The sequence below is a fragment of the Chiloscyllium punctatum genome, chromosome 10 (genome assembly GCF_047496795.1).
Source record: "Chiloscyllium punctatum isolate Juve2018m chromosome 10, sChiPun1.3, whole genome shotgun sequence".
Lineage (NCBI taxonomy): Eukaryota > Metazoa > Chordata > Chondrichthyes > Orectolobiformes > Hemiscylliidae > Chiloscyllium > Chiloscyllium punctatum.
The window spans coordinates 78769662-78784847 of record NC_092748.1 but is presented as its reverse complement, the minus strand read 5'-3'; the positions used below and the strand labels follow the sequence as shown (position 1 = coordinate 78784847).

General features: G+C 39.7%; 1 protein-coding gene across 4 annotated transcripts in view; it reads left to right on the top strand.

Moving 5' to 3' along the window:
* LOC140482332 (inactive dipeptidyl peptidase 10-like) overlaps nucleotides 1-15186 on the top strand; it is a 1704473-nt gene that overhangs the window by 1578040 nt on the left and 111247 nt on the right. For all 4 annotated transcript variants that reach the window (XM_072579621.1, XM_072579623.1, XM_072579624.1 and 1 more), the window contains exon 13: nucleotides 6750-6857. In XM_072579621.1, coding sequence (XP_072435722.1) covers nucleotides 6750-6857 — 108 coding nt within the window. The remainder of the gene's footprint in view (nucleotides 1-6749; nucleotides 6858-15186) is intronic.

Genomic DNA, 15186 nt, shown 5'->3' with positions numbered 1-15186 from the left:
TTAAATCGGGAAGCTAAGTTAGCTAAACAGCACCTGAAGAGGACACAGCATACAATGAAGCAGGTGGCAGATTAAAATCTCTGAAATTCAGACGTTTTCCCATAGGGATGACGTATTAGTATTGTAACCAGTGGTAGGAGATCCCTTCAATGCCAAGTTTAGTGGTCCCTATCAAATTGAGAAAAAATAAGTCAGATAAGCTCTCTGGGAAAGATGCCGGATAAGAAAAACTGTGTCACATATATCATGTGAGTATGTTGAAATCTTTATTATAATAGAGAGAGGGAACTGGAGCAACAGGTCTAAGCTATTGCCCAGCAGAGTGAAGAATCAAATCCAGGTGTCATGGAGTTTGATGTACTTCAAAATATGTTAAACATATCCTTGAAAGTGGGTTAGGTTAGTGAATTATCTGTCTCAGGAGAAAACCAGTTGAAAGGTTTGTTACAGCAGTATGACATTTGCAGGAATAAGATGGGGAGAACTAATAATATTGTGCAGGAGGTGGAAGTAGAGAATGCTGTTCTGATAAAACAAAGCCACACAGGTCCAGAAGGAAATGGATGTGATGCTTAACGAAGATATCATCGAACCAAGTCAGAGTGAGTGGAGTTTGCCAATCGTGTTAGTTCCCAAATCTGACCGGACTCAACGATTTTGTGTGGACTATCGGAAGGTCAATGCCGTAACAAAATTGGACTCATACCCAAAACCAAGATTGGACAACTGTACAGAGAAAGTTGGACAAGCCAGTTACGTCCCAAATTTGGACTTACTGCATGGTTATTTGCAGGGACCTTTATCAGAGAAAGCAAAAGAAGTTTCTGTGTTTGTAACCCCAAATTGGGTATATCAATTCAAAGTGATGCCATTTGGAATAAAGAACACACTGGCCACATTCCAAAGACTCAAGTACAGAGTTGTGGCTGGGTTAACAAACTATGCTGTTTATCTCAATGATGTGACGAGCTTTAACGAATCATGGAAAGATCACATGGTACAGTTGGCAGAGCTCTTTGAGCAATTACGAGAAGCAAAACTGGTAATAAACTTAGAGAAAACAGAATTTGTGAAGGCAGAGGTGACATTTTTGGGACATAACATCAGTCATAGAGACATGGAGATGTATAGCATGAAACAGACCCTTCAGTCCAACTTGTCCATCCGACCAGATATCCCAACCCAATCTACGAAAGATCCTAGCAGATTTTAACATTTGTCAATTAGTGTCATACATCTTTATATAAAACGTGGGTGAGACAATTTGTTTAATATTGGTTGCTTGTGGTTGGTTAAATTAAAAATGAGAGAAATGGCTCTGAGGATTGCTCTAGGTCTTGGGCTTTAAAGATGATTCCCAAATTTGCCAAGCAAGTTTAGAAAGACAGAAGAAGGCCATATTTTTAGAATTAGCAAATAGCTTAGAATTGGGACTAACTGCGTGGTTATTGGCAGGTACCTTTATCAGACAAACTCACTGCTTTTAATTTATGAGAACCTGGTTAAATTGGCTCTTTTTAATACATGAATTAATTTGTCTGGAAGCAAAGGTGTCCACTAGAGACAGGATCCTTTGCAAATGAACCTTGATGCCACAACAGAGAGGGCAGATGAATAAAGAAGGAAGCTGGTACTTTCTTCCTCATCCAGCTTGATAATGGAACTATAGATTAGGGAACCTGGTTTGGTCATAATACCCACAAGCTGAAACTTATCTGACCACCTATCCTTCATGACCCAGATTTCCATCTCCCTTTCAGACTGGAAACCAATGCTGTTTCCTTGGCTTGGGCGTGGTGTTGTCACAGGTTCAAAGGCTGAAAAGAATGATTAATGCCTATGTTAATTATTGTCATAAACCACGTTTGAGGAACATGCAGAATTGCTCTAGTATGAAACTTCAACTTTTATCTTTGATTTGGGCCATTTCCCAAAATTGCAGAGATATTCTGGTCAGTGCAGAGTTTGAGGTGTTTACAGACAATCAGCTACCTTCAATCATGCGCAAGGTTTGGAGAAACACCCCTGCCCAGTTCAAGGAGGCTGTGACTGACAATGTACCTCTGTTCCAAAGTCAAATTTAGCATTCTGACCCTGAATCCTATGAAAATCACACCAAGATTCAGCAAGGTACTTTTGAATGAGATCCTAATCACGTAGGCAGGTAGAGCCAGGTAAGACTTCACCTTTGATCTCGAAAGAGACAGCTTCACTATTTGGCATGGGTATCAGTAGACCATACAACTACTGAAAGGCCCAACATTCACCAACTCCAAACCAGCTGAAGAAGGCATCCAAACAGGTATGAAATTATTGAGATGCTTGAAGAGGATCAGGGAAGAGAATGGAACACACTATCATCTATTTCATGATGTTGAGAGAGGTGTGAAGCAATTCATGCTTCCCAACAGCCTGAAGTATTAAGTGTTGGTAACATTTCATGATCAAGCAGAAATTCAAACAATGGGAAAGGTGACTGTGCTGACCTGTGAGCAGTGTTACTGTCCAGGAAGACTGCTGATATTGATAACTACTGCCTAAGTTGTGAGGGATGTACGTTGGCTAAATAGACAAGTGTCTTCACACCAGCATGAAATCTTTGGTTGTCAAGAGATCTCTACAGGTATTTGTTATGGATTTTATGAACCTCTACCCCAGGCATAAAATGACTGAGCATTTTCCTCTGCACTCAAACTTTTTCACCATGTTCACACAACAAGCCATTTCCACCCATGGCCTGAAAGTTTTCTGTTTTAATGTTTCATGTTGGATTCAAAGTGATCAGGTTCACAACTGAAAGAGAAAGATCTTACAAGAGCTTTGGAAAATATATGTTATTCTCAGCAGCTGCTCCATTCCCTATCATCCAGATGTTAACACACACTATGAACTATTCAACTGTACTCTGCATGTCCATCTGCACACCTTGCCTCTTGATAGTAGACAAAAGGGACCTCAGAATCATTGAGATGTGATTTAAAGTTACAACTGGATGAAGAAATCATTTTACTGTCTGTCTCTCTTTCCGTTGGAAACACAGACAGCCTGTACTAAGTAAACCAGTTGCCCAAAGTGCATTTCAGTTCCCTAACTTAGACTTTGGTTCCAAATGCAGCTCACTGAATTAAAAGGAGCACAAGAAAATTATTGTATCATCTGGCAGGGCTATTTGAGGTACTGGATGATTGGAACATATTCAGATTATCTTTACTTCAGTGATAATGTCTATAAGATACTTGAGAAAGATCCTGGAAAAATGACATTATATTGCTGATAATAACTTTTAATAAGACAATAAAAATCTAAAGTTGTAATGCTTCCATAAAATCTTCCATAAAACCAGTTCCAATTTTCTCTCAAGTTGTGTTTTGGTATTGAATTATGCTTTGACTTTGCATATTTGCTTTGGTGAGGGGGTTGGGCATCATTAAGGAAGTGTTTTATGTTTAACCTGTGTTGGTCAACCTGTGAATTCAGTACACATGTACAATTGATTCTTGAAGTAAATTGAAAGAGGAAGAGGTTATTCAAATATGCAGTCAACTGGATAGGAGAAGGGTCCAACAGAACACAGGCAGAAATATGGCTTATTGAATTTATTGTAAAGAAGTGTAAATTATTATCGTTTTCAAGGAAATATGAAGAAAGGCAATATAAACTAAGTGGTCCATTTTTAAAGGAGGTACATGTACATGAGAGGAGCTTCCTGCTGATGCACAGACACAAAATCTTTGAAGGTTGCACTCAAATTGATAAGGCCATTAAAAGCATATGAGAATCCTGTGCTTTATTAACTATCACATGTCCAATTCTGGCAGTGCACATCAGGACAAACTTGGAAACAAAGCAAAGGAGATTTACTAGAATGCTGCCAGAAATGAGGGGCATCAGTATCAAACCAGATTGCAGAAGCTATTATTCATCTTCTTAAAAGAAGAAAAGTTTGATGGGAGATTTAATAGTACTGCTCAGAATTGCGATGAGTGAATAGAAAGATGTTTCCACTGACAGGAAAGTTGGTAACCAGGGAACAAAGATTTGGCATTAAACCAAGGAAAGAATGAGTGTTTGTTTTTTTTTTGTAGAGAGCTGTTATAGACTAAAATGCATTGCCTGAAAAGGTAGTAAAACCACAATAGCAATTTTTGTGGAAAGGAAATATTGGAAAGGAAAAAATTGCAGGGTTTTGAGAAAGAGCAGAAGTGTGGGACTAATTGACTAGTCCTTTAAAAAGGACACAATGAACCATACAGTCAACAGGATTTTCAGCACGGAAACTGACCCTTCGATTCAACTCGTTTGTGCCAACCTGATATCCTAAATAAGTCTAGACCCATTTGCCAGCATTTGGCCTATATCCCTTTAAACCCTTCCTATTCATATACTCATCCAGATGCCTCTTAAATTCTGTAATTGTACCAGTCTCCACCCCTTCCTCTGACAGCTCATTCCATACACGCTCCACCCTCTGCACAAAAAGTTGCCCTTTAAATCCTTTTTAAAATCTTTCCCCATCACCTTAAATCTACGCCCTCTAATTTTGGACACCCCCACCAGAGGGGAATCATGATTTTATAAACCTCTATAAGGTCACCCCTCAACCTCTGATGCTCCAGGAAAAATAGCTGCAGTCTATTCAGCCTCTTCCTTATAGCTCAAACCCTGCAATCCTGGCAATATCATTGTAAATCTTTTCTGAACCCTTTCAAGTTTCACAACATTCTTCCTGTAGCAGGGAGATCAGAATTGCACAAAGTATGCCAATAGTGGTCTAACCACTGTCCTGTACAGCCATAACATGACCTCCCAACTACTGTGAGAAAGTGAGGTCTGCAAATGCTGGAGATCAGTGGAGAAGGGTGTGGTACTGGAAAAGCACAGCCGGTCAGGCAGCAGCTGAGGAGCATGAGGATTGACGTTTTGGACATAAGTCCTTCATCATTCCTAATGAAGGACTTATGCCCAAAATGTCAATTCTCCTGCTCCTCGGATGGCTGTCTGACTGGCTATGCTTTTCCAGCACCACACTCTTCGACTCCCAATTCCTATACTCACTGCACTGGCCAATAAAGGCAAGCATAAAAAACTCCTTCTTCAATATTCTATCAACCTGCAACTCCACTTCCAAGGAACTAGAAACCTGCACTCCAAGGTTTCTTTGTTCAGCAATACTCCCCAGGCCCTTACCATTAAGTGTATAAGTCATGCCCTGACTTGCCTTTCCAAACTGTAACACCTCATATTTATCTAAGTTAAACCCCATCTGCCACTCCTCTGCCCATCGGTCCATCTGATCAAGATCCCTTTGTACTCTGAGGTAACCTTCCTCACTGTCCACTGCATCTCAAGCTTTGGTGTTATCTGCAAACTTATTAACCATAACCCCAATGTTCACATCCATCTCATTTATATAAATGACAAAAAGCAGTGGACCCAGCACCAATCCTTGTGACACAGGCCTCTAGTCTGGAAAGCAACCCTCCACCATCAGCCTCTGTCTTATACCTTCAAGCAGTTCTTATCCAAATGGCTAAATCCGCCTACTATGTAATCTAACCTTGCTAACTAGTCTACCATAAGGAACTTTGCTGAATGCCTTACTGAAGTCCATACACATCGCACCCATTGCTCTGCCCTCATCAATCCTCTTCATTACTACTTCAAAAAGGTCAGTCAAGTTAGTGAGACATAATTTCCCATGCACAAAGCCATGTTGATTTTCCCTAATCAGTCCTTGCCTTTCCAAATACATGTAAGTCCTGTCCCTCAGGATTCCCTCCAACAACTTGCCCATCACCGATATCAGGCTCCTAGTCTATGGTTCCCTGGCTCTTTCTTACCATCTTTCTTAAGTAGTGGAACCAAGTTAGCCAACCTCCACTCTTCCAGCACTTCACCTGTGGCTGTCAATGATACAAGTATCTCAGCAAGGGGCCCAGCAATCACTTCCCTCGCTTCACAAAGTTCGAGGGTACACCTGATCAGCTCTGGGGATTTATCAATGGTTATGCATTTTAAGATCTTCAGCACCACCTCCTCTGTAATATGGACATTTTTCAAGTTGTCACTATTTATTTCCCCACATTCTCTATCTTCCATATATTTCTCCACAGTAAACACTGATGCGAGATACTTGTTTAGTATCTCCCCCATTCCCTGTGGTTCCACACATAGGCTGTCTTGCTGACCTTTAAGGGCCCCTATTCTTTCACTCGTTACCCTTTTGTCCTTAATGCATTTGTAGAATCCCTTTGGATTATCTTTAACCCTATTTGCCAAAGCTATCTCATGCCCCTTTTTGCCCTCCTGATTTCCCTCTTGAGTATACACCTCCTGCCTTTATACTCTTTGAGGGATTCATGCAATCTGTGCTGTCTTTACCTGACAAATACTTCTTTCTTCTTATTAACCAAAACCTTAATTTCTCAAATCGTCCATCATTCCCTCCACCTACCAGCCTTGGCCTTCACCCTAACAAGAACATGCTGTTTCTAAATGACCTTCCTTTGTGTTGTGTGATTTTGTGAAATAAAGTTCATAACTCCTAGGCACTTTCTTGAGAAATCGAATTCGTGGAATGTATTAACCCAATCTGTGCAAGCTAAAAGCAAAAGAGCTAATAGCTCCAGAATAGTGTTTTGTAAACTGTGTGATATTAAAATAGAACATTAATTGAATTTCCTGCATCTTGTTTTTAATTTTTTTAAATGTTTTTTAATAATATTGTGACATTTTCCTATTTTTTTTAGAATGAGGAACCAGTATTCTCCAAGGATGGCAGCAAGTTTTTTATGACAGTACCTGTAAAACAAGGTGGTCGTGGAGAATTCCATCATATTGCCATGTTCACTCTTCAGGTAAATGCTGTGATTCATGGTTACAAGATGTTTTGTTTATGTAGATGAGAGAACATGATATAGTTCACATGACTCCAGCTGGCATTACTTTTTGTTTGTCAAATCTCCTTCACCTTCATTAATTAATTGGTGAAATATTACAGCCGAGTAGTAGCAATTATTTCACAACGGTTAACTGCTCTGAGTTTTGATAGGTATTATTTTACTTTGAAAGATGAAATACAACAATTTCTGCTCATCACAACAAAATCCTACAGTTGACTACAGTTTGATTATAGGCAAATCATTCATAAAACTGATTTAATTTTCAGTAAGAATCTTATTTAAGAATTTACTGCAATGCTGAATCTTAGATTAGTGCAACATAAATATAAATTGAGTGGAAATTTATCTCACTCAGTGGTTTAAAGTGGGTAGTATTACATTGATTGCAGGGTTTATGCATTTCCTAATATTTGGTGTTATTGTAGTAATTGGAATGAAATATCAAACATTATGTATAGCTAATGGCTAATTCAATACTAGCATTTTAAGCTACCATTGGAGATAAATTTGAGTCCCAATGATTCAACAAGCGAGGAAATACAATCATGAGCTCCCTTGCTTAACACTTATACACTTGTGTAAATAACTAAAACCACTGGAATAATGAACATTTGTGAATTTCAATAACATTGGTCCACTTTAAGATTAATTCAAATTTACCATTGGAAAGATTGATTCTGAGTTGAGCCTGTTATACAAGAAAGATAGCTTGAGATTTTAAAACCACTGACTGCAGAAGTCATTGGGAGGGGTATTATAACTCAGCTGACCAGTAGATTTGCAGACTGTAGAGGAAGGGGGAGGTGGGAGGGGCATTAAATTTGTAGTATTGCCTTCCTGCCATCCTCCTGCTTGCCCTCAACCCATCCTCAATTTTATAGAGGAAGATGACATGCCTCGGGAGGCTGGGACAGTCAGTCAATCTTTTAAAGTAAAAACAGAAAGTGATAGAGAAATCCAGCCAGTCTGGTGGTAACTATAAGGTTAAGAGCCCAAAGAAGAGTCATATCAGACTCAAAATGTTAACTTCGTACCTCTTTCCACAAAAGTTGCCAAGCTTTGAGTTTTTCGTGCACATTTTGTTTATTTATTTCAGACTTCCAACATTAGTAGTACTTATTTTAAAGATAATTTTCCATAATTTTGAAACCAAAAGAGAAAATGCTGGAAAATCTCAGCAGGTCTGGCAGCATCTGTAAGGAGAGTAAAGAGCTGACGTTTCGAGTCTAACTGACCCTTTGTCAAAGCTCCATAATTTTGAGTTCAGTCAGCAATTGTGGGCAGGTGGTGCCAAACGTCATTGGACAGGAAGGGCGAAGGTTGCTTCCCCCATTGGACCCCTTTTCCCTAAAATCTTTACCCACCCCCAGCCTTTCCAATATGACTCCCATTCCTCCTTCTCTATTCCTCTTTCCATCCCAGCCATGAGACATCTCTCACTTGCTTCTATCTTGGTTTTGGAACTCAGAACCTATGGATTACCAAGCTGCTAGCTAATCAGAATGACAGTCAGCACAAAGAGTTGGGACTTCATCTCCTTGAAGGATTAATTGGGTGGGGTGGGGGGGGGAGAAGGGGAAGGAGGTTGTGGGAGGGGGGAAGAAGGTCAGGAGGGGGTGCAGCCAATCTGCCCATTGCCAGGCATTAAATTTTGCCTCTTGACTTCTAAACACCATGCTCTTTATGTTCCTGTGAAAAATGAATGTAAACCTGTCATTGCCCAGTTGCTCATGAAAGCTTCACATTAAAGTAACTCAAACCTTTCTCTTCCAAAAAGGTCAAATCTAGCCTATCTGAATGAGGTGAATGTTGAATGTGAGGCACCTATATGAACAAGAATGGACAGATATAATCTGGCTTTTTGGTAATTTTAGTCAATCTCTTAAGAGATGTTAATATACTGGAATGGATGGTATTTAAACCTGGGTCTCCTGGCTCAGAGGCATGAACAGTATCACTGTACCACAAGAGGTCTCAAACTAGCTTGAATACACATTAGAATGAAATCCATTTAGACCTCTATTGTTTGTAATATATATAAATGATATAGATGAAAATGTGGATAATCTGATTAGTAAGATTTCATGGGAAATGAAAACTAGTGAATTCTGGAGAGTGAGGAAGATTGTCGAAGAATGTAACATGATATAAATCAGTTGGAAAGTTGGGTGATGAAATGGCCAGTGGAGTTTAATCCAGACCAGTGTGAGGTTATGCATTTTCGAAGGTCAAATGCAAGGGCAAAGTATACAGTAAATGGCAGGACCCTTAGGAGAATTGACAGACAAAGGGATCTTAGGATACCTGAAAATGGCAACACAATTAGATAAGGTGGTAAAGAAGGCTTACATCATGCTTCCCATCATTGGCAAGGGCATTGCATATAAACATTGGTAACTCATGTGGCAGCTATAAAAAAAACTTTAAGTAAGCCACATTTGGAGTATTATGTACAGTTCTAGTTGCTACATTGTAGGAAGGATGTGGAAGCTTTGAAGCGGATGCAAAAATGGTCTACCAGGATGTTACCTGGATTGGAGTGTATTAACCAAAAGGACAGGTGGGATCAACTTCAATTGTTATCAGGGAGAAATTGAGGACTGCAGATGCTGGAGATCAGAGTCGAGAGTGTGTTGCTAGGAAAGTACAGCAGGTCAGGCAGCATCAGAGGAACAGGAGAATCGGCATTTCAGGTATAAACACTTCATCAGGAATGTTCTGAGGAAGGGTCACCTGACCAAAACGTTAAGTCTGATTTCTCTTCACAGATGTTGCTAGATCTGCTGAGCTTTTCCAGAAACATCTGTTTTTGTTTCTGATTTACAGCATCCACAGTTCTTTCATTTTTTTTAATGAATAGAGAGATATGGACAATGTGCAAGCAGATGAGATTAATTTAGAACGGCATTATGGACAGCATGGATATGGTGGGCTGAAGGTCTGTCCCTGTGCTGCTCTGTCCGATGTTCCTTGTTCTGATTTGATGCTAATTATCTGTTTTCTGACCATTCCATTTGCAGCCCACATGGTGGCAGGTTTTGAAGCTGGAAAAAATGTCACACCAAAGCAGTATGTTATGTTTGAAGATTGAATGTGACATGGTAGGAGAGTTTCCAAAAGCTGACTCTTCTGGACAGGTGTTGCTTTGGTGGTAATATTTCAATAGTGTTAAAAGTGGACTTTGCACAGTTTCCGGTGTATGTATGACCATGGTGGGAATTGAGCATTAGCCTTGGCCTCTGGATAACTATTAAAGTGATAATGCCACTAAATCATCATCCCCCTATTTATAACCTCATTGTTAATTTAAATAAACACATGCTGCTATGCCATAGGTGCAGTTGCATTGACACCTCAAGCAACAAACTGGCCATCTCTGCAATCTGTAATTGCAGAGGAGTGGTAATGAGTATAGCTCCATTATGCTGCACGGCCAGTGGAAGATATGGAAACACAATTATGAGTTAGTAAAATTTATAATCTTTCAGTCATTTTGAACATTTGTTCAGGAGGATTTGAGAGGAAGTTATATTTACTGTTGTGGTTCTGTTCGTCGAGCTGGGAATTTGTCTTGCAAACGTTTCGTCCCCTGTCCAGGTGACATCCTCAGTGCTTGGGAGCCTCCTGTGAAGCGCTTCTGTGCTGTTTCTTCCGGCATTTATAGTGGCCTGTCTCTGCCGCTTCCGGTTGTCAGTTCGAGCTGTCTGCTGTAGTGGCCGGTATATTGGGTCCAGGTCGATGTGTTTGTTGATAGAGTCTGTGGATGAGTGCCATGCCTCTAGGAATTCCCAGGCTGTTCTCTGTTTGGCGTGCCCTATAATGGTAGTGTTGTCCCAGTCAAATTCATGTTGCTTGTCGTCTGTGTGTGTGGCTACTAAGGATAGCTGGTCGTGTCGTTTCGTGGCTAGTTGGCGTTCGTGTATACGGATCGTTAACTGTCTTCCTGTTTGTCCGATGTAGTGTTTTGTGCAGTCCTTGCATGGGATTTTGTACACTACATTAGTTTTGCTCATGTTGGGTATCGGGTCCTTCGTTCTGGTGAGTTGTTGTCTGAGCGTGGCTGTTGGTTTGTGTGCTGTTATGAGTCCTAGTGGTCGCAATAGTCTGGCTGGAGACGAAACGTTTGCAAGACAAATTCCCAGCTCGGCGAACAGAACCACAACAACAAGCACCCGAGCTACAAATCTTCTCCCAAACTTTGAGTTATATTTACTATTAAAGTTTGGAAGCACTGTATTTATACAGTGAAAAATGTTTAATTAGTTAGTTGATATATTAATGAGCTACCTCCATGTTCTTTAAATTTCAAGAAGCTTGACATCATTCAGGACAAAGCAACCCACTTGATTGGCACCACATCAACAAACATTCAATCCCTCCACCACTAACAGTCAGTAGCAGCACTGTGTGCTATCTACAAGATGCAATGCAGAAATTCATCAAAGACAGTATCTTCCAAACACACAACCACTTTCATCTAGAAGGACAAGGGCAGCAGGTACTTGGGAACACCACCACTTGCAAGTTTCCCTCCAAGTCACTCACCACCCTGACTTGAAAATATACCACTGTTCCTTTGCAATTATTGGGTCAAAATCCTGGAATTCCCTCCCTCATGCATAGTGGGTCAACCCAAGCAAGTGGACTGCAGGGATTCAAGAAGGCAGCTCATCATCACCTTCTCAAGGGCAAATAGGGATGGGCTATCAATGTTGGCCCATCACCCAAGTCCCACAAATGAATTTTTTAAAAATTATACTGCTTTTTTTAAGACTAAGTCCACAACATTACAACACTTTCTCACTTTAGTTTAGAGTCTGATGCTTTTCATATGTAAATAGTGAATATTAAGACATGGAGACAGTGATGCTCAAAATCAAATAAAATGACCAGGTGATGTAAAGAGTGGGGTGTGCTCTTTATTTTCATTTAACTTTGTGTGGACAAGTCGTGCTGGTTGATCAAAGTGTATTTGATCATAACTTTGTTCACAATGCCTGGATGTTTGCCATGATAAGGAGTCTCTCCATTTATGGTAAAATGGTACATGAATCCCAAATTGCAAGCCTGTTCCCTAGTGGTGGCACTTCCCATTTTCATGAGGTCAGTTTGTGTTTCACACATTCTTCAAGCAGGCAGCTGGACATATAAATTATCTGTTACATCCATTCTGTGTAATTTGGCTAGTGCAGAAGCATGAACCTGAAGTATGCAGAGCAAGCCTGGTAAAAGCAACTCTGAACTTAGTGAATACATTTCCTTTGGAATGCTTCTCTCATTGCCCTTTTCTCCTCCTTTATTTCTTTCCTCCATTCCATAAAACTTATTGAACTGTCATTTTATATTTATCCATAACAAATTTACTGATATACACCTCCAGACCCCAATGCAAACCTTACTGATTGCCCAATATATTGGCTGTTTACATTCAGGAATCCTGTATTCAGTTTATTGAATACCTTTTCTGATATACATATCAGTGCCCTATAACTTCTGCTGCCTCCAGTGCATTGGACTCATTTATAGTTAATATATCAAGAGTCTTTTAATTTTTACTTTGTTCAGTACATTAAACATCTTGAACTGCCAGTGCACGTCTCATCTCGTTCTCCATTTATATTCTTCAATATTCACAGTTAGCCTGTCCATCCATTTCCCTGCTGAACTAGAATAGTGATCTTCTCTTGAACTTTAGCTTAATGACTGCAACTTCCTTTGTTGGCAGAGGTGTCCTTGCAAGTTTCCTACTTACTTTTTCACGTTGGATATAACCTCCCTTTGATGTAATATGTGTCCACTTTAATCTAAATCATAAAATTACAAATTCAACCACAAATATCATACTTATAAAAGAAAATCTGTTTATGTCACATGCAGACTAAAAGCTATAGACATGTTTGAAGGGAAGGAAAGCAGCACAACTTTGTTTAGGAACATTAATTAGTTAGCAGCTTGCAAACACACAGACTGCAAAAAGGACACTTTCATCAAATTACCCCAGCAGAGATTTAGACACACACACACACATGCCCACATACACATATATACATTGCAGAAATGACTATTGTGTATCAGAACCAAGTAGAATCCATGACATAACAGACTGAGGAAGTTGAAGGTTCTAATGGCAATGCCCTCTGATGGGAAGCCTAAAAGTATCCATTTAAATTATTAAGTTCAAAGGATTCTGCTGCAGTTAAGTAAACAGTTTCCCAGGAAAAAGTAGTCAATTAAAAACCTAGTTAATACCTATATACAGTAATTGTTCATTTCCACTCCTCGGAAAACCCAGCCCTTACCTTTTCCAATAGCATTCTAAGCTGCAGTGTTGGTTCCAATGTAATTTGTACCCCTAGTTTTCCGAAATTTGTTTCTGTCCTAGGGCTTGTTTCTGGGCTCATTACTAAGTTGTTTCTACTTTTGGATATATTTGTGGACTGATCCACAGAGTCTCAAGTGCGAATTAATTATAGTTATCATTGCTCTTTCTTTCCTATCTTTATCTCATCAGCTAGGAATTTAGTTATAAATGCTTCACACCCCCAGCTAAAGGTATTATTTTCTGACACGTCTCTCTGTTTCCATTTGGTCATCAACTCTAGTTTCTTCCCACTACTCTTATGGCCATTTTTTGCTCGGGCCCCAACCTGATGTGATTCTGACCTCTATTGTGCACCAGCTTAGATCTACTGCCCTGATGATTCTGGCCTACCTGTCATGCAGTGGTTCTGATCTCTCCTGGCAGCTGTCACCTGTGTTGCAGCTTTCTCAGCTTGGTTCTCTCAACTCGTGATCCCTACTCTGGTGTATGTTTTCATCATTTAACACTCAGGTCTCCAGTGTTGGTTCTTTGATACTCATTTGAACCACCAGTCCCACAAATACAAGGTAGATGCTTCCTAACTACAGTTGGTAAAATAAAGTCCCTTCATCAGTATCCTCTCTGCTGCATTTGCAATATGGAATACCCCACCCTTGTCACTATATGTAAAGGTGAAAGCTTTCATTTTCCCCAATACTCAAAAATGCCTCAAAAGTTGGATGTCTTATTCAAAAAAATTATCTTCATTATATACAAGTCACAAGGAAGTCATACTGTTATGAATTATAGTAGGAATTCTACAACATTTAAGCAGTAAATCTATATAATTACAACAAGCTCACTTGATCAGTTGTTTTGTCTTAAATTAGCTCTTTCCATTTTAATCCCCAATCTCATCTTTCCTTGATCACATTATCATGTGACCTTCCATCTCTTCCCTCCCTGATCTCTTCTGCAGTTAATCAAATAATTCATGTGGCTTTCTATCTCACAGTCAGGTTTCTCTCAAGCTTTAGCAGCTTAGATTTTATGTTAAGTGACCCAATATTCTTGTTTGTCGGTCTGATTTACACTGTTATCCAATATTCTGACTGAGATACTAGGAAATTCAACCTCAATTCCCAACCTTCTGACAGCCCCATGCCTTGCTTTTCCTCTGGTCAGAAGTCACACCCCCAGGTTATAGTCCAACAGGACTATTTAAAACCATAACCTTTCAGAATTCCTTGACTTCACCTGACGAAGGAGCAGTGCTCCAAAAGCTGATGATTTCAGATAAACCTTTTGGACTATAAGCTGGGGGTGGGTCTTCTGACCATAGGAAAGGCAAGGCATGGGGCTGTCAGAAGGTTGGGAATTGGGGTTGCATTTCCTAGTCAGAATATTCAATTACAGTGTAAATAAGACTGACAAACAGGAATAATGGGTCACTTGGCATAAAATTTAGGAGAAACCTGACTGTGTGACTTCTGACCTTGTCCAACACTGGCACCTCCACATTATGGTCACCTGTATTTTGTTATTGACCATCACAAAATCTATTTGGACTTGTAAAAGCTAATTCAGAATAAACATTCCAAACCAGATTTATAAACATAAACATCAATTGTTCATCCTTGTGTATTCCATTAACACCATTTTCCATCTGGCTTTATTGTTGTGGTTACATCCCTTTTGGTTTAGCTGCAAATGTTTGGTAGGGGAAGATTGCAGGTGGCCAAAGAGAACAATGTTGAGGAGCTCTGGGCCTAAATAGCCCAGATGCGACATATTATTGGGTTCACAAGTGAGAATGCATTTGACTACTACTTAAGCTCTGGTTGCATATGATTAGTAAGCTACAGGTTGCATAATTTTAGTCTGACATTCTTTCTCCATATAAAGTAACTAAATGCATCATCTCAGCAGCAGTAAACCACTTCACAATCATTGTCTTTTAAAGCTTTGACCCTTTTTATGCAA